This window comes from Microtus pennsylvanicus, chromosome 9 (genome assembly GCF_037038515.1).
Source record: "Microtus pennsylvanicus isolate mMicPen1 chromosome 9, mMicPen1.hap1, whole genome shotgun sequence".
NCBI lineage: Eukaryota > Metazoa > Chordata > Mammalia > Rodentia > Cricetidae > Microtus > Microtus pennsylvanicus.
The window spans coordinates 99,054,176-99,072,620 of NC_134587.1; the positions used below are offsets into that span (position 1 = coordinate 99,054,176).

An 18,445-nucleotide genomic window follows, 5' to 3' on the forward strand; every position below is an offset into this window, starting at 1 on the left:
TTAGTAGCATACACTAAGAACTGGGAATCCTGTTATATCCTCTCAATTTATCATTAAATAAATTTGGGGGCTGAACTATAGCTCAGAGGCAGAGGGTCCTGAGGTCCATCTTGAGAACTGTACTAAAAACAAACAAACAGAAAACACAAATCTTATAAAGGGGAAAATATGTGCTCATGGTCTCTCGCTCACGCGCACACTTTCTCATATGCTCTCTCTCTCTCTCCTCCTCTCTCAAATGTCCTATCAAACTTACCAGCAATTCTACTCCAAAGAAAATCCCCGAAACTGTCCTGTCCACTAATAACGGTCCTCTGAAGCACACAACTCCTGGAAATTTCTCTTCCCCAGATCGCAGCTGTACTTTCACAGGGCTGCCCACATCTACCTGGAGGCCTTTAGTTAGTCGAATTCTGTTTCTAAATAGGCTGAGCCTCTCCTCACAGTTGGTAATTGCCAACAGTAACTCTGTACATTTCTCAGTGATGTGATTAGAGAAGGAAGGGAGTAAAACAAAAGAGACTTTGGAGCCTAAGAATGATTGTGTGTGGTTCCTGAGTCTTGGCTGTTTACCTGGCCCCGGGAGGAGTCCGGCCAAGCTGGAGTACCCGTGTAGAGGTGCAGGAGCAAGTGTTACAGAGATTGAATGCCATGTTCAGGAAAACGGATGGTTCGGGAATATGGTAAAAGACAGGCAACCTGAGCCCTTTAGGCCAGCTTCCGTTTAAGATGTAATTAGATTGTCCATGGCTGCTCACATCAGGCTCGCTCATTCATAATATACCCTCCATGTTCAGATCCAAAGTGTCTGGGTCAAGTGGAAATCAAACTAGTCTCTGAAAATTGAGATAGGACCTGTGTAATAGGCCAATCAATGCAATAAATTCTGCTCAAATCCAGACATCTTGGGTTTCAGAAGAACTCCTTCAAAGCTTGAGATTTCCCATTTGACCTGTCTTTACTCATTTTATCTAAAGCAAGCCAAACCAAACAAAACGAAGATACAGTCTAGTGCATAGAAGTGTTGGCATTGCCATTCTACCCTAAGCAACAAGCTTAGAGATGTGGAGTCACAGGCAAACCAACACCCCAAGTTAGAGAAAGTGAGGAGAATGCCCAAGCTCTTATCTCTGCCAGAACCAGGACAGGGAAACCTGAGCTAGAACTGGTAAACTGCCAGGAGTTCTATGTGAACAAATCAGAGAGCGAAAACTTAGGTCAGCACCACACAGGCCAGAGAAAAAGCCCCTCTGCTTCTGCAGGACAAGGGAAAGAATATTCAAAACTAATCCCAAGTGCCGCACTCTTCTTAGCAAGGCCTGCCTTGGGAGGAATGTCTGGTGAGAGCTCGGCCAGCTGGGGTTTTCTTACAGCCTGATTAGACTGGAAAAGGGAAACGCTAGCCATCTTGTTCTGCCCAAGGGTGAGGAGAGCTCAGAAGTAAACTCTGTGATGTGTTCACTGTGAAGTCCTCTGTCACAAGACTGGGTCGTATCACAGAACTGTTGAACCCTTCCCATCTGCTCACCACACTACCTCATGACCAGTGACTGACAGTAGTCGCTTTTACCCACACAGTGATTTAAAAAAACTTCCAAGAGCCGGGCGGTGGTGGCACATGCCTTTAATCCCAGCACTTGGGAGGCAGAGACAGGCGGATCTCTGGGAGTTCGAGACCAGCCTGGTCTACAAGAGCTAGTTCCAGGACAGGCTCCAAAACCACAGAGAAACCGTGTCTCGAAAAACCAAAAAAAAAAAAAAAAAAAAAAGAAAGAAAACAACTCTCTTCAAGAGGACAAAACAACAGCCTACAGAATGGAAAATCATCAAAATTCTAAATAACCCAATTAAAAAATGGGTTACAAAACTAAACAGAGAATTCTCAACAGAAGAATCTAAAATGGCTAAAAGACACTTAAGGAAATGATCAACATCCTCAGCCATCGGAGAAATGTAAATCAAAACAACTCTGAGATTCCATCTTACACCTGTAAGAATGGCCAAGATCAAAAACACTGAAGACAACTTATGCTGGAGAGGTTGTGGGGAAAAGGGAATACTTCTGCATTGCTGGAGGGAATGCAAGCTGGTACAACCCCTTTGGATATCTGTATGGCGATTTCTCAGAAAATTAGGAAACAACCTTCTTCAAGACCCAGCAATAACACTTTGGAGTATATATATCCAAAGGATGTTCAACCATGCCACAAGGACATGTGCTCAACTATGTTCATAGCAGCATTGTTTGTCATAGCCAGAACCTGAAAACAGCCTAAATGCCCCTCGACTGAAGAATGGATAAGGAAAATGTGGTACATTTACACAATGGAGTACTACAAAGCAGAAAAAATAAAGACATCTTGAAATTTGCAGGCAAATGGATGGAGCTAGAAAACAATATTGAGTCATGTAACCCAGACCCAGAAAGACAATTATCACATGTACTTACTCATAAGTGGTTTTTAAACATAAAGCAAAGAAAATCAGCCCACAAATCACAATCCCAGAGAACCTAGACAACAATGAGGACACTAAGAGAGACATACATAGATCTAATCTACGTGGAAAGTAGAAAAAGACAAGATTGCCTGAGTAAATTGGGAGCATGGGGTCCTTGGGAGAGGGTTGAAGGGGAGGGGAGAGGATGGAAGGGAAGCAGAGAAAAATGTAGAGCTCTATAAAATCAATTAAAATTCCAAGAAATATGAAACAGCAAAAGCACATTATGACCAAGCAAAGCAAGCATGAGTGAGAATCAGCTTCTAATAAGCATGAACAAAAAAGTTCTCAGACTGAGAATTTAAAACAAACACAAATAAACTGCCTGTGATGGCCCCTAGCTTTAAGGCCAGAACTTGGCCGGCTGAGGCAGGGAAAGCACAGTGAGCTGGGCTAGCTTGGGCTACATAGTGCCTTCAAGGCCAGCCTGGACTATAGAGTAAGACTCAGTCTCAAGAGAAAAGACCATAGTTACATAAATAAGCCATTTAACAATAGGCTAAGGAACATAATAGACAAAGTAGACTCTGTGGAAATCAATGGGCAATTTAGGCAGAGGTGAGACGCCTAAGAACCAAATAAGTACCAGAAATCAAAAACAGTGTAACATGCTAAGAATGCCTTTGATGGGTTCATTAGTAGACTGAACATAGAAGGGAGAATCTCCGTGCTGGAGGGCATCTCAGTTGAAAGATCCCAAACTGAAGAGCGAATGAGGGAAGGGGAGTACGCCAGAGAAACCCAGAGCAGAACATCCAAGTGCAGATGGGACACTTCAAAGGCTGGGGCGCACATGAGCCAAGAACACACTGAGACTCATAAAAGGATCGGAGGGTGTAGCTGAGCAGTTATGACCGAGGAATTCCCCCAAATTAGCATCACACACAAAACTACAGGTCTGGAAAGCTCAGAAAGCAGGAAGTGGCTAAACCAGGATAAGCAGAAAAACGACACCTGGGCATAGCGTTTAGAGTTTAGAATCAATGAAATTATTACTCTTTAATTCTTCAAAATGCGGGAGAGGGAAAGCAACGTTCTATTTACAGAGGAGAAAAGACTAGAATTATACCTACGTCTCCTCAGAAATCATGAAATCAAGAAAAGAGTTGGGCAATAAAATGTTGAAGGTGTTGGTTGAAACAGTCTGAAGTACATTTCTCTATGTGGTGAGCCACTCCAAAATAAAAGCGAAAGCTAGGCATGGTGGTGCTCACTTTTAATCCCACGAGCTCAGGAGGTAGAGGTATGTAACATGAGGGCTTGCTTGTTGGGGTTTCCACAGCCAGTAAGCCCCCAAAGAAAATCACTCAGGGAGTCTACATTAGGTTATAAACTGATCGGCCCCTTAGCTCAGGCTTCTTATCTTATTAGCTCTTGTAGCTTATATTAACCCATTATTCTTATCTATGTTAGCCACATGGCTCAGTAGCTTTTTTAGCAGGGTATGTCACATTCTGCTTCTTCAGGGGTCTGGGCAGGACTGGTAGGAATGGGCTTCCTTCTTCCTAGAATTCTCCTGTTCTCATTAGAGGTAGGCAGAACTCGGTGAGTTCCAGGACAGCTAGAACCACACAGTAAGATTTGGTCTCAGAAATTCAAAAATAAAATAAATAAATAAAATTAAAAAAATAAAATACATAAAATAAAAATAAAAAATCAGAGAGAAAGCTGGTATGGAGATGCATGCCTGTGATCACAGGGCTTGGAGGATAAGGTCATTCTTGAATACACAGTGAGCTGAAGGCCAACCTGGGCTACATAATGAATGTTGGGACAGTCAAGCTATAAAGTGAGACTCTCTAAAAAACTCAAAAATGAATAAGATTAGAAAAATCAAAGAGAAAGTTGGTGTGGTGATGTGTGCCTGTGACCACAGTGCTTGAACAATAAGGTGAGGTTAAGGCCAGCATGGGCTACGTGAGATCTAGCTTCAAATCTTTTGAAGAAATTCATTCATGGGCAGCACTGTTACTTTATAAGACGTGTCAAATAAGTTCTATACACACACACACACACACACACACACACACACACACACACACACACACACACACCTATACAGTGAAATAAAGGGGTTAGAGAGAAGGCCCAGTGATTAAAAAAACTTGCTGCTCTTTCAGAGATGCAGAGGTCCTGGGTTCGATTCCTAGCTCCCACAATGATGGCTCACAACCATCTATAACTCCAGTTCTAGGGGTTTCCGAACCCTCTTCTGGCCTCTGTGGGAACCAGACCTACACATGGCGCATGTACATTCATGCAGGTCAAATTCTCTCTCTCTCTCTCTCTCTCTCTCTCTCTCTCATATGCATGCATTCACACACATACACACATGCACACACACACATGCATAACAGAATAGAAGAGTGTTAAAATGGAAGAATAAATAAAGATCAAATCAAAGTTCTTTACTGTTCTACTTACTTGATATCACAGACAACTGTGGAAATTTTAATGGTGAAGTTTTATTTCATTTATAGATGTCTATTTGTACTTGGAAGTGAAATGAAGAACCAGTAGGAGGGTTTATGACCACCTTGCACTCCTCATGAGTTAGAATTATTTAAGAATGGGCGTGGATTCATTTTAAGTGCATATTGCAAACTCAACGGTAGCCAATTGTAAAACAAAACCACATTTTTAAAAAAAGCATAATATATGTTAAGGAAAAGGATAAAATGATCAATTAGGACCACAAAAGGTAGAAGAGGAAGACAAAATGGGGATAATGAGCAAGGACACAAATGAAAACCCAGTGAATGTGGGGAGGCACACTAAGTCCAACACATCAACTAAACAATTAACACTAATGACCTAATTATGACAGTTCAACACAGAGACCAACAAAGAATCAAAAAAGATGCAAATACATGTTTTGTATAAGAAAGCAATTAAAATATAAAACACATGTAGAGGTAATGTGGGCATAATGGCACATACCTGTAATTCGGGATTCATGAAGATGAGGTGGGAAGATCTTAATGTCTACATATTGAGACCCTCTTTCAAAAGGAGGAGGTCGGGAAGAAGGAAAGATGAGAGGACATGAGGGAAAGGGTAGAAAGGGGCATGGCTTGAACACTAGCCGAATGAAAACAGGAAGAACTATATTAATTCAGATAACGCAGACTTCAAAACCAGGAAGGTTACCGTGGCATTTTTCTCTCTTGGTAACAAGCTTCCTAACACAGGGTGGGGGTTATTCCAGCTCAGGATTTCAGTGCATTTCTTTTAGGTCTGTGACATGGCAAAGACAACACAGTAGAAGAGGAGGCCAGGAGATGGCATCAGATCCCCTGGTGCTGGAGTTAACAGCCAGCTCTGAGTGCCTGGTGTGGGAGCTGGGAACCAAACGCAGGTGCTCTGAAAGAGCAGTATGTAGTTGATGCTAGGATTAGACCTTTCTTTATTAGAAATAAAAGGGGAAATGTTGTGGGAGCTCGATCCACTTAGCTGAAGACATTTGGGGTGAGTATGTTTTTCCATTGTACCCCTTAATAAGTTATTAAATAGACTTTTGTGGGCTTTTACTTTAATGCACACTAGGTGCTGGCTAGTTTCATGTCAAGTTGACACAAGCTAGAGCCACCTGAGAGGAGGGAGCCTTAACTGAGAAAATGCCGCTATAACGTTGAACTGTAGATTCGCACACAGGGATTCTCATCCACTGCTGGAGGAAATACAACATGGTACAGCCAAGATAGTTGGCAATCTCTTACAAAGCTAAAGATGTTCTTACTATACAACCCAGCAGCTGAGCTCCTGGAAATTTACCTAAAGGAGAAAAGAGTCTATTTCCGCACAAAACCTTGCACCTAATAGCCAGCCTTATTCCTGATTGCTATAGCTTATAAGAAATCAAGATGTCTTTCAGCAGCTGAATAGATAAATGAACTGATGCCCATTGTCTGGAAACACCATTTAGCTACTAAAAGAAATGAGCTACCAAATACCCAGAGAATACACATAGGACTCCCCAGAGACTGACTGGAGAGACGGCTCCAAGCCTGAGAGCCTTGACTGCTCTATGGAAGGACCAGAATTGGGATTGTCAGCACCAGTATCAAGTGACTCCAAACCTGTGACACCCGCTTCAGGTGCTCCAATGCCACCTTCTCACGTCTGTGGACACCCATAAACACACATGTGTGCCTAAAAACACATACATGAGTATAAGATAACCAAATCTTTAAAATAGATATGCAGAGAAGCCTTAAAAATGCATACCACTAACTGAAGGAATCAGTCTGAAAAATCCACACCCTGTGTCACTTGAAGTGTGTGACAGTCGGAAAACTGCAAAACTACCAACATTAAGACAGTAAGAAAATTGGCAGTGACCGAGGGCGAGGAGGGGAGAGGGAGAAAGGTCGAGAACGGAGGATAGTTGAAGCAACAAAGCCTCTCGGAGCAATATTATTGCCATGGATAAATATCATTACAAAATTTCCACAGCTGTTAAACATACCAGCTCTAAGAGAACTCTGCTGTGAGCTGTGAGTACTGTGTGGCAATATGTCAATGCAGAATCTGTTTTCCAACAAATATCCCAGTGTGGGGAGAGATGCTAGGAATGGGGAGGAACGCATGAACGAGGGCAGGGACACATGGGAAATCTCTGCGCTTTTCATTCAGTTTTTGTGCGAACCTAAACGTGGCCTAAAAATAAGTCTACTAAAAAGGATTTTGGCTAATGAGGGAAACCCTAATTTGAACATATCCACATCTCTCAGCATAAATGCAAATTAACATTTGAAACTGTTACTTGCCTCGTTTCTTTCATCTGCTAATGAAGCTAACGGCTCGTGGGGAGGGTTAAATGAGAAGAGGGTGGAGGATAGTCTCTTCGACGTGCTCAACGCCATTCCAGTGCCAGCCACGCGAGTTGGTGAAGGCTAACAGTGCTCTGCACATTGGGAAAGTGATCTGAAGCACCACACTGGAAAAAGGAAGCAATGTGAAGTCAGCATAATCACAGAAAATGATACCACTACACAACCAAACTCAAAGAAAAAGAAAATCCCACAACTACTGTATTGTGGTAGCAGTTACAAAACAGCCAAACACCAAGGTTTGCTGTGTACTTGGAATCCTCTGAAGAATGTCAAATTAAAGAGGAAAATAATTGATTTAGGAACGATTTGCTGTAAATGAGGTAATGATTTCCAATAAAGCATTGTATTTCACTGCAAAAGTATTTAGAAAAATGACAGTATACACTTACACAAAACACAAGCTAAGATACAAACGTGCACACACACTTTTGCTGACAGACGTTGATGCCAAACTGCTTCTGAGAGGACACAGGCCCTGAAATCCTGAGTCTGAGGTTTGTGAGATTGTCTCTGTGACTTCATCTTGGTTCAAAGCCGCTTGTTTATTTCTGGTTTTTAGACATGCCTTTGGCATAACTCAAATGCTTGAGAATATTTATCATCCTTGTTCATGTTTCCAGAGAGGACAGGATTTGCTGTTCCCTGGAGTCAGAGAAGAAAACAGGCTGGGGCATCTGTCGCCCTGTCCATGCCAGTGACCGCCCATCTGGCGTTCGGAGAGACATCCCTTAGGGATGACGAGTCTTGGCCACAGAGGGTCCAGCCTGTGGCTCTGTCCGGCAGCCTGGGACCTCCTTGTCATGTGACCTCCCATGTAACGTAATCTTTTTTTTTTCACATAAGAAACGTGTTTATTTGGAAAACAATTTCAAGATTACCTCCCAAACTCAGAAGTCACAGCCCAATATATACACTCCAAGTAAACAAGGCAGGACTTCAACAATTGCTCGCTTAACAAAACTTTTATCTGATTTTGGGATGAAGTAAGAACCAACTGGAGTGTGTAAACAGCTTTCCTAAAGCGTAACATCATTAATGGAGCTACAGACAATTTACAGAAGTCTTACTCAGTTCAGTTTCAGAGAAGAAAATTACAACTTTTCCGAGCTTAGTTTAACACATCTCCTCTTGGGAAGCATTAAATATTCTTTAGTGTGGTTATTCCCATTTTCATTTCTGCCCCAATTTTTAAAATCACGTTATTTATTTTTAAGGACCCATTTTAGATTTTCATTAAGATTGACATTTAGTTACTTCACTTGCTTATGTCTCCTTTCTCCTGTGACACTCGTTAAGAACAACTCAGTATTCTGACTTTTTCACCTTGAACTTCATACTAACCACCCCATCTATTCCAGCCTCGATCTCATCATTTTCTTTAACTGGCCCAACTCCCTTTGGAGTCCCGGTCAAGATAAGATCTCCTTCTTCCAAGGTTACTATCTTGGAAAACGTAACTAATGATGTACGGGATGGAAAAGATCGTAGACGAAGTTTTGCCCTCCTGCCTGAGTTCACCGTTGACCTTGAGCCACAGTCTTAGGGCGTGAGGGTCAGAGACCTTCTCCTTGGGCACGAAGGCGCTGACAGGACAGGAGGCCGTGAAGCTCTTGGCCAGGGTCCAGGGCAGTCCCTTCTTCTTGCACTCTTCCTGCACATCTCTGGCAGTCATGTCCAGGCACAGAGCATAGGCGGCCACGTAGTCCACGGCGGCGGCCTCGGGGACGGCTTGAGCACGCCTGCTCAAGAGCACACCCAACTCCACCTCGTGGTGCACGTTTTGGCAGTAGGCGGGCATAAACACCGGTGAGCCCTGGGGAGCGTACGCGGTGGACGGCTTCAAGAAAAGCACAGGCTCGCTTAGCACCGCGCTGCGCATCTCCTTGACGTGGTCTGCGTAGTTCCTCCCCACGCACACGATATTCTTGCCCCATTCCCAGAAGCGAGACAGAGGCTTGGAGGAAGCCATGGTAAAAACTTGTGTCACGTGACCGTTGAATCCCCGGACTACGGGGGCCTCGACGGGACAGCTGCCTTAGGACACTGTTCAGGCTGGCCGAAGCGGCCCGCCCTTCCTTGCGCAGCAGCTGGACGCTGGGGTCAGCCCGAAGAGACGAGGAGGCCTCTGCTCAGCCTCCCTCCGCCGCCCACACATGTAACCTAATCTTTCTCCTTCGTTTCTGGCAGTTGAGAGAGTACAATGTACGTGAACTGAATAGGTCCCAGAATCTAAATCAGGAGAACCCATGAGGGAGCGAGCTCCCCAACAGGCTTCAGTTTTAAGCTTTATTGTAAAATACAGCTTCCTAGAAATCCTCCTTGTTATGTAGAGAGTTTGTGCCCTGTCCCACGGCTGAGCAGTGGGTCTTGGACTGCTTTTCTGTCTCTGAAAGGTCTGGAGGGAAAGAAGAGTAATCCAGGCCTAAACTCGGTCATTTGCCCAATTCATGTGCCTCCAGCTCTACACAAACGATTCAGAAGGGGAGGAGAGAGGTGAAGTTAGTATCTAACGGGGGTGGATTTTACTTTGGGAAGGTGGAGAATGCTAATGGTTGCCAACAATGTGAATGACTGATGGGGTGGTGTTGTGTCTTCTATGTGGCTGTAGTAGTAAATGTTATGCATAAGCGGCAGTGTATCTACAGCCAGTTAGAGGAACTAAACCAACACACCGAACCATCCAATCAACAACAAGAAAAACAAGCACACCTAGGAAAAAAAGAACAGGTTTCTAAGAGATCATAATGAGCCAGGTGGTGGTGGCACACACCTTTAAACCCATTGCTCTGGAGGCAGAAGCAGGAGGATCTCTGTGAATAGTAGAGATAGAGTGTGGATTTAGATAGACCATAGGCACTAATCTATGAGAATAGTACAATGTCATTAGGAATCATGATAGCACTATTTTTTAAGACCATTGTATTTGGTTTTACTCTAGATCTCTGGGTTCTTGGTCACCCAATAATGTTGGGTATAGATTCCATCTGTGGAATGGCCCTTAAATCAAAACGGTTATTAGTTGGTTGTTTCCATGAGCTTTGTGTCCCCGTTGCTGTAGCACGTCCTGCAGGCAGGACACAAGGAGTTGAGTCTGGCCTGGAGTTACATTTCTCTTTTGGTGGCATGTCCAGGCTCATCTTAAAAAATTATTATTTGAAAATTTTATACAAGCACACAATGTATCTTGATCTCACCCATCCCCTATTCTCTGTTTCAACATCCCTACACCCCAGCATATCTCCTTCCCAATTTCATGCATTTTTCTTCCCATATGTGCATGGGGCTGTCCAGTGAGGCACAGGCAATGCACAAGTGAACACAAACCCATAGAGAAGTGTCTCTCCTTCCCTCGCGAAGTAACTAATAGCTCCCCGGCTGGGAGCAGGGCCATGGGCATCGCTCCCTCACTCATTCTGAAGTTCTTTCGTTGTTGTTGATGATGATGCTTTGTTTCATTGCTGTTTGAGATAAGGTCTCACTATGTAGCTCTGACTGGCCTAGAACTCATTATGTAAACCAAGTTGCCTTCGAACTCACAGAGATCTGCCTGTCACTGCCTGGAATGCTGAGATTAAAAATGTGCACCACCACCCCTGCAGAGTTTGAAATGGCTTGATCCCGTGGAGGTCTTGCACATATGACCACAACTGCCGTGAGCTGTGCCACAGCCAAGTCATGTACAGAAGACAGGGATTCCCAATACTTTTCCTGCCCTTAGATTCATCCCAGCCTTCCTCCAAGATGTTCCCTAGGTCTTAGGGGTGGAGGGCTTTAACACTGCCATCTATGGCTAAGCACGCACCACTTAAACTCAGCCCTTTGATCTGACTCGTTTTCATTTGCTAGCTTCTAATTTGGTATTTTTATAGTTATGTATATGTGGGAAGGTGTGTACCTGCGAATACAGGTAGCCCGGGAGGCTGTTGTGCCCACTGGAGCTAGAATTACAAGCAAGAATGGTGTTCTCCAAACCACTGAGCCATCTAGTGCAGTTTCGTGCACTAATTTATAAAAGCATCTATAGTCTTCTGGGAAGAAAATGGAATTTAGATGAATGGTACAATGTAAGAACATATTTCCAAACATAAAATGAGGATGGCCTCCAAGTAATGTTATCAGCATCATTAAGATAATTAATGTATTGCCTTCATTTCTTTTTTGTTTATTTGCTTGGCGTTTTTTTATGTTGTTGTTTTACTTCTGTTTTGTTTTCTTTTTTTTTAAGCCTTGAATTGTTTCTGATTTATTAAGGGCTAACTCCCCAATGGTCATACAATCTCCCCAAATTTGCATATTGGTGAAAATACAGATTTCTGTATTTTGGACTTTTTTTTTATTGAGAAAAGGAAAAAAAAAGTATCCGCTTCCTTCCAGCCTCCCATTTCCCTCCCCCTCCTCCCACCCTTCTCCCCCTCCCCCAAACTCCTCTCCCCCTCCCTCTCCAGTCCATAGAGCAGTCAGGGTTCCCTGCCCTGTGGAAAGTCCAAGGTCTGCCCTCCTCTGTCCATGTCTAGGAAGGTGAACAACCAAACTGGCTAGGCTCCCACACAGCCAGAACATGAAGTAGGGTCAAAACCCCGTCCCAATGCCCTTGGCTTCTCATCAGCCCTCATTGTTCGCCATGTTCAGAGAGTCCGGTTTTATCCCATGCTTTTTCAGTCACAGTCCAGCTGGCCTTGGTGAGCTCCCAATAGATCAGCCCCCTTGTCACCTTGGGTGGGTGCACCCCTCGTGGTCCTGACTTCCTTGCTCATCTTCTCCTTCCTTCCGCTCCTCGTTGGGACCTTGGGAGCTCAGACCAGTGCTCCAGTGTGGGTCTCTGTCTCTATCTCCATCCATCCCCAGATGAAGGTTCTATGGTGGTATGCAAGATATTCGTCAGTATTGCTATAGGATAGGGTCATTTCAGGTTGCCTATCCTCAGCTGCCCAAGGGACTAACTGGGGACATCACCATGGGCTCCTGGGAGCCACTCTAGGGTCAAGTCTCTTGCCAACCCTAAAGTGGCTCCCTTAACTAAGAACTGTGGTTCCGTGCTCCCCTATCCAACCTTCCTTTATCCCAATCCTCCTGTTTCCCCAAGTCCCCCCTCCTTCCCTTCTACCTTTTCTCTCCCCATCTCCCCTTACCCCCATCCCACCCCACCCCCAAGATCCCAATTTTCTCCCCGGCAATTTTGACTACTTCCCATAGCCAAGAGGATAACTATATGTTTTTCCTTGGGTTCACCTTCTTATTTAGTTTCTTTAGGTTCACCAATTGTAGTCTCCGTGACCCTTATTTATGGCTAGAAACCAATTATGAGTGAGTACATCCCATGTTCATCTTTTTGGGTCTGAGATACCTCACTCAGGATAGTGTTTTCTATTTCCATCCATTTGCATGCAAAATTCGAGAAGTCATTGTTTTTTACCGCAGCGTAGTACTCTAAAGTGTATATATTCCATACTTTTTTCATCCATTCTTCCATTGAAGGGCATCTAGGTTGTTTCCAGGTTCTGGCTATTACAAATAATACTGCTATGAGCATAGTTGAACAAATGCTTTTGTCATATGATCGGGCATCTCATGGGTATATTCCCAAGAGTGGTATTGCTGGGTCCAGGAGTAGGTTGATCGCAAATTTCCTGAGAAACCGAAACACTGACTTCCACAGTGGTTGCACAAGATTGCATTCCCACCAGCAATGGATGAGGGTACCCCTTCCTCCACAGCCTCTCCAGCAAAGGCTATCATTGGTGTTTTTGACTTTAGCCATTCTGACAGGTGTAAGAAGATATCTCAAAGTTGTTTTGATTTGCATTTCCCTGATTGCTAAGGAAGTTGAGCACGACCTTAAGTGTCTTTTGGCCATTTGAACTTCTTCTGCTGAGAATTCTCTGTTCAGTTCAGTGCCCCATTTTTTAATTGGGTTAATTAGCATTTTAAAGTCTAGTTTCTTGAGTTCTCTATATATTTTGGAGATCAGACCTTTGTCTGTTGCGGGGCTGGTGAAGATCTTCTCCCAGTCAGTAGGTTGCCTTTTTGTCTTAGTGACAGTGTCCTTTGCTTTACAGTAGCTTCTCAGTTTTAGTAGGTCCCATTTATTCAATGTTGCCCTTAATGTCTGTGCTGCTGGGGTTATTCATAGGAAGTGATCTCCTGTGCCCATCTGTTGTAGGGTACATCCCACTTTCTCTTCTATCAGGTTCAGTGTGTTCGGGCTGATATTGAGGTCTTTAATCCATTTGGACTTGAGTTTTGTGCATGGTGATAGATATGGGTCTATTTTCATTCTTCTACAGGTTGACATCCAATTGTGCCAGCACCATTTGTTGAAGATGCTTTCTTTCTTCCATTGTATACTTTTAGCCCCTTTATCGAAAATGAGGTGTTCATAGGTTTGTGGGTAAAATCCGGGCCTTCTATACGATTCCATTGGTCGACTTCTCTGTTTTTATGCCAGTACCACACTGTTTTCATTACTGTAGCTCTGTAATAGAGTTTGAAGTCAGGGATGGTAATGCCTCCAGAAGATCCTTTATTGTATAGGATTGTTCTGGCTATCCTTGGTTTTTTGTTTTTCCATATAAAGTTGATTATTGTCCTCTCCAGATCTGTGAAGAATTTTGATGGGACCTTGATGGGGATTGCATTGAATCTATAAATTGTCTTTGGTAGAATTGCCATTTTTACTATGTTGATCCTCCCAATCCAAGAGCAAGGGAGGTCCTTCCATTTTCTGGTATCCTCTTCAATTTCTTTCTTCAATGCCTTAACGTTCTTGTCAAATAGATCTTTCACTTCCTTGGTTAGATTTACCCCAAGATATTTTATGCTGTTTGTGGCTATCGTGAATGGTGAAGCTTCTCTGATTTTCCTCTCTGCTTCCATATCCTTTGTGTATAAGAGGGCGACTGATTTTTTGGAGTTGATCTTGTATCCTGCCACATTACTAAAGCTGTTTATCAGCTGTAAAAGTTCTTTGGTGGAGTTTTGGGGGTCGCTTATGTACACTATCATATCATCTGCAAATAACGAAAGTTTCACTTCTTCCTTTCCAATTCGAATCCCCTTGATCCCATTATGTTGTCTTATTGCTATTGCTAGAACTTCAAGCACTATATTGAAGAGGTATGGCGAGAGTGGACAGCCTTGTCGTGTTCCTGAGTTAAGCGGGATGGCTTTGAGTTAGATGTCGGCTTGCTGTATATAGCTTTTATTATATCTAGGTATGACCCTTGTATCCCTAATCTCTCCAAGACTTTTATCATAAAGGGATGTTGAATTTTGTCAAATGCTTTTTCAGCATCTAATGAAATGATCATATGGTTTTTTTCTTTCAGTTTATTTATATGCTGGATTGCATTGATAGATTTTCGTATGTTGAATCAGCCCTGCATCTCTGGAATGAAGCCTACTTGATCATAATGGATAATTTTTTGGATGTGTTCTTGGATTCGGTTTGCCAGTATTTTGTTGAGGATTTTTGCGTCGATGTTCATGAGTGAGATTGGCCTGTAATTCTCTTTCCTGGTTGAGTCTTTGTGTGGTTTTGGTATCAGAGTAACTGTAGCTTCATAAAAGGAATTAGGTAATGACCCTTCTGTTTCTATATTGTGGAATACATTAAGGAGTATAGGTATTATCTCTTCTTGGAAGTTCTGGTAGAATTCTGCATTGAAACCATCTGTTCCTGGGCTTTTTTTGGTAGGGAGGTTTTTGATAACAGCTTCTAATTCTTCGCGACCAACAGGTCTCTTTAGATTGTTCACCTGGTCCTGGTTTAACTTTGGTATATGGTATTTATCTAAATAAGTGTCCATTTCTTTTACATTTTCCAGTTTTGTGTTATACAGGCTTTTGTAGTAAGATCTAATGATTCTCTGAATTTCCTCTGTGTCTATGGTTATGTCCCCCTTTTCATTTCTGATCTTATTAATTTGCATATTCTCTCTCTGCCGTTTGATTAGTTTGGATAGGGGTTTATGACTTATTTCTCCGTTCATGATTTCTTTTCTACTTTCATGACTTATATCTACTCTCATCCATATTATACATATACATATTCTAAAAACTAAATTTTATGAACAAAATATAAGAGAAAATATATGGTATTTGTCTTTCTGAATATGTTATTTTGCTTAATTAATATAATTCCAAGCTCCATTCATTTTTCTATGAACAACATTGTTTCATTTAATATTTGAGTAGAATTGTATAATTGAACATTTTCTTTCTCTATTAACTTATTGTTGGACATCAAGACTGCTATTGGGATAGTGGATATATGAACATGAATGTTCACATATCTCTTTAGTAAGACTTGAAGACCTTTGGGTATATACTCACAAAGAAGTGATGTATCTAGGCCATGAGTGTTTCATTTCTCATGCTTTGTGAAACCTCAGTAATGATTTATATAATGGGTATACCAGTTAAAACTCTTACACATAGTGGCTAAGGGTACTCCTTTTCACATATTTTCCTCCAACTGTTAACATTTGTTTTGATTTAACTATTCTATTTGGAGTGAGATTAAATCTCAGATCTTTCTCAAGCTTTCTGTTGTCATTCTGTGAGCTTCAGAATTCAGAGGTAGTAGAATTTTTAGATGTTTATATTTTTATATTTAGATGTGAATTTTTTTGACTAGTGATTTGGGCAGTATTATTATGCATGCCTTTTTTTCTGTGGTATTTCTTTATTTATGATGTACCTGAGAATACATTTGCCTACTTTTTATATTGGAAGAGTTGGCCCTTTTACTAATTCATCAACTTTTCTGTAATCCATAATATATCTTTTTTATGAACTGTAATAAAATATACATTTATGGATCAGGTTTTTATCTTAACTTATTATTGTTATTCATACCAATGGTAGTATTTAAATTTTTGTATAATCAGTATTATTCACATTTTCATTTGGGGTTGTATTTATTAATGTTTGTTTCTTTTGCTGTGATAAAATACCATGATCTAAGAAACTTTGGGAAGAAAGGGTTTATTTTAGTTTACACTTCCACAGCACAGTTCATCACTGAGTGAATCAGGGTAGAGGGTAGGAACCTGGATGCAGGAATTGATCCAGAGGTAAGATGTTTCCCTCAGGGCTTCCTTCTCCTGCTTTGTTATAGCAGCAAGAGCAACTAGCCCAGGAGTGACAATGTCCACAGTGGAGTGGGCCCTCCCACATCAGTTATTCATCAAGAAAGTTAACCACTGGACTGGACTTTTAAATATGTTTACAGATATATTTTAAATTTTACATTTTCATCTATATGGTACATACCTTTGGTACTATAAAGTGTGTAATAGATGTTTGAAGGTTTATAGAGTCCACTGGCCACGCTGCCTGCTAGATCCTAAGTGAGACTATGCAGATTTGTATATGTAGTCAAACTTCTGACATCTATCTGGAGGAGATTTTGAAATATGATACAAATCTATTTAGGCTTCTTCCTGTGATAGACTCAGATCATGAGTGGTGATTTTTCAACTATTGTGCTATACATATTGATTCTTCTGCTATAAAGGTTACGTTTGCCATTTTACTTTCAGACAAATGCTTTCTATTTTTGTTTTACAGTAGGTTGTTGTTAATCAAAGTTCAGATTTTTAATCCAAGAGCTCAAATGGAGAGTTTTTACTATAGAGTGGGTAGAGAAAATGGTTTGTTAATTTTCCTGCATAGTAAAACATAGTTTTGTACATCCCCATCAGTCCATCAAGTTATGCTAATCTACACTTTATTATGTAGCTAATACATCTGTTTTCCTGTCAATCAGGCACTTGTTAATCAAGTGGTAGCTACTGTTCAAAATCGTTACACCAAAATTCTGCCAGCTGGTGAAGTTCTGTGTGGTGTTTTCACTAAGGACTACAATCATGATGCCCTTAACTGCCCGGTTTGATATTCTTTTTAATAAACTTGACATCAGATTATATAACAATGTTACATCTTTTTTACTGTAAATCTAAGATCTTTTCAAAACCTGTAAAAATAATTTCCTTGAATTTGTGAAGGACAAAACTATTTAAGGGAAAATATAAATTTGTTATATTCTAAAGAATGTGAAAGATAGAATTTATTTTATCTAAGGATACTTTTGTTTTGATTCAGACATTACATTTATAGCTCATTAATCATGTTGTTTACAATGGGATTCAAAATGATCCAACGATCTTTCCAAGCTACCAAAACTTAATGGCTAGAAACATATTATCATAATTATTTTCTCTTGTTAAAGATATTTTATTTAAAAATGTAGTGTGATATTATAGTTAATGAATATATTGTAGTATTAATGAAGTTATAGTTTTCTTTCTTATTGAATTTTCAGATCAGATATTAGGATAAAACAAAAATTAAGACATACTTGTAGAGTATTATGTAGTAGACTTGGCAATATGCAGCCTGGGTTTTTTTTCAAAGAAACATCTTCCAACATAATTTCTCTGTAGTGTTAGATTTGAAAGAATCAAAATAGTTAATATTAATGACTTTGATTTTTATATATTTTTCTTTTTAAGTTATTTATTTAGTGAAAGCAACTTTTTTATTCTTTGATTATTGTATACATGTTTGAAGTCTATCAATCATATCCATCCACCCCCATTTTTTCCTTCTAACCCTTTTTCTCCCTCCAACCCATAGGCCTGCAAGAATCATGTCTCTTTCCCAACAGCTTCCAAGTGCCAATAACTCCTCTGCGGGGGTGTGGCCTTGTGGGCTGCTTCCTCATTCATGCTGGAATTTTAACTGGTTTGATCTTTTGCAGGTTTTGTACAGAGATAACCACAGTTACTGAGAGTTCATGGGTGGACCTGCCAGGCCTGGTTCAAAAGACAGCAGTTCACAATACTCTACCTCTTGCCCTGACTCTCACCTTCCCATCTCCTTTACTGATTGTTTCCTGAAGGAGTAGGGAAAGAGGTCAATATAGGTGACCCATTTAGGGCTGGACACAGTTGGAAGGCTCATAAACAAGAATCTGCTCTTCAAATATGATATTCTCCTATTTTATCTCAGGACAAAATTAAAGTTTCACGTGGTTCAAGCTAATACATCAGAAGTGTAATGAATCCAATCCTTAAATGTGGTATCAGATCTTAATTATTAGAGATACA

At 41.2% G+C, this 18,445-nt stretch overlaps 3 protein-coding genes across 4 annotated transcripts in view; 1 reads left to right on the forward strand and 2 right to left on the reverse strand.

Moving 5' to 3' along the window:
- Positions 1-7,437, reverse strand: part of LOC142857836 (ubiquitin carboxyl-terminal hydrolase CYLD-like) — a 38,028-nt gene extending 30,591 nt beyond the window's left edge. The window contains exon 1 of one of the 2 annotated variants that reach the window (XM_075986856.1): positions 7,265-7,437. In XM_075986856.1, coding sequence (XP_075842971.1) covers positions 7,265-7,364 — 100 coding nt within the window. In that variant the 5' untranslated portion in view covers positions 7,365-7,437. Of the gene's footprint in view, positions 1-256; positions 607-7,264 lie in introns of those variants that run through there. The other variant, XM_075986857.1, reaches the window with a different exon arrangement.
- LOC142857839 (putative ATP-dependent RNA helicase DDX60) overlaps positions 1-18,445 on the forward strand; it is a 108,553-nt gene that overhangs the window by 50,930 nt on the left and 39,178 nt on the right.
- On the reverse strand, positions 8,160-9,315 carry LOC142857841 (oxaloacetate tautomerase FAHD1, mitochondrial-like). Its single transcript, XM_075986863.1, is given in 2 exon segments — positions 8,160-8,783; positions 8,785-9,315. Coding segments are annotated over 2 exon segments (666 nt in total). The 5' UTR covers positions 9,304-9,315; the 3' UTR covers positions 8,160-8,636.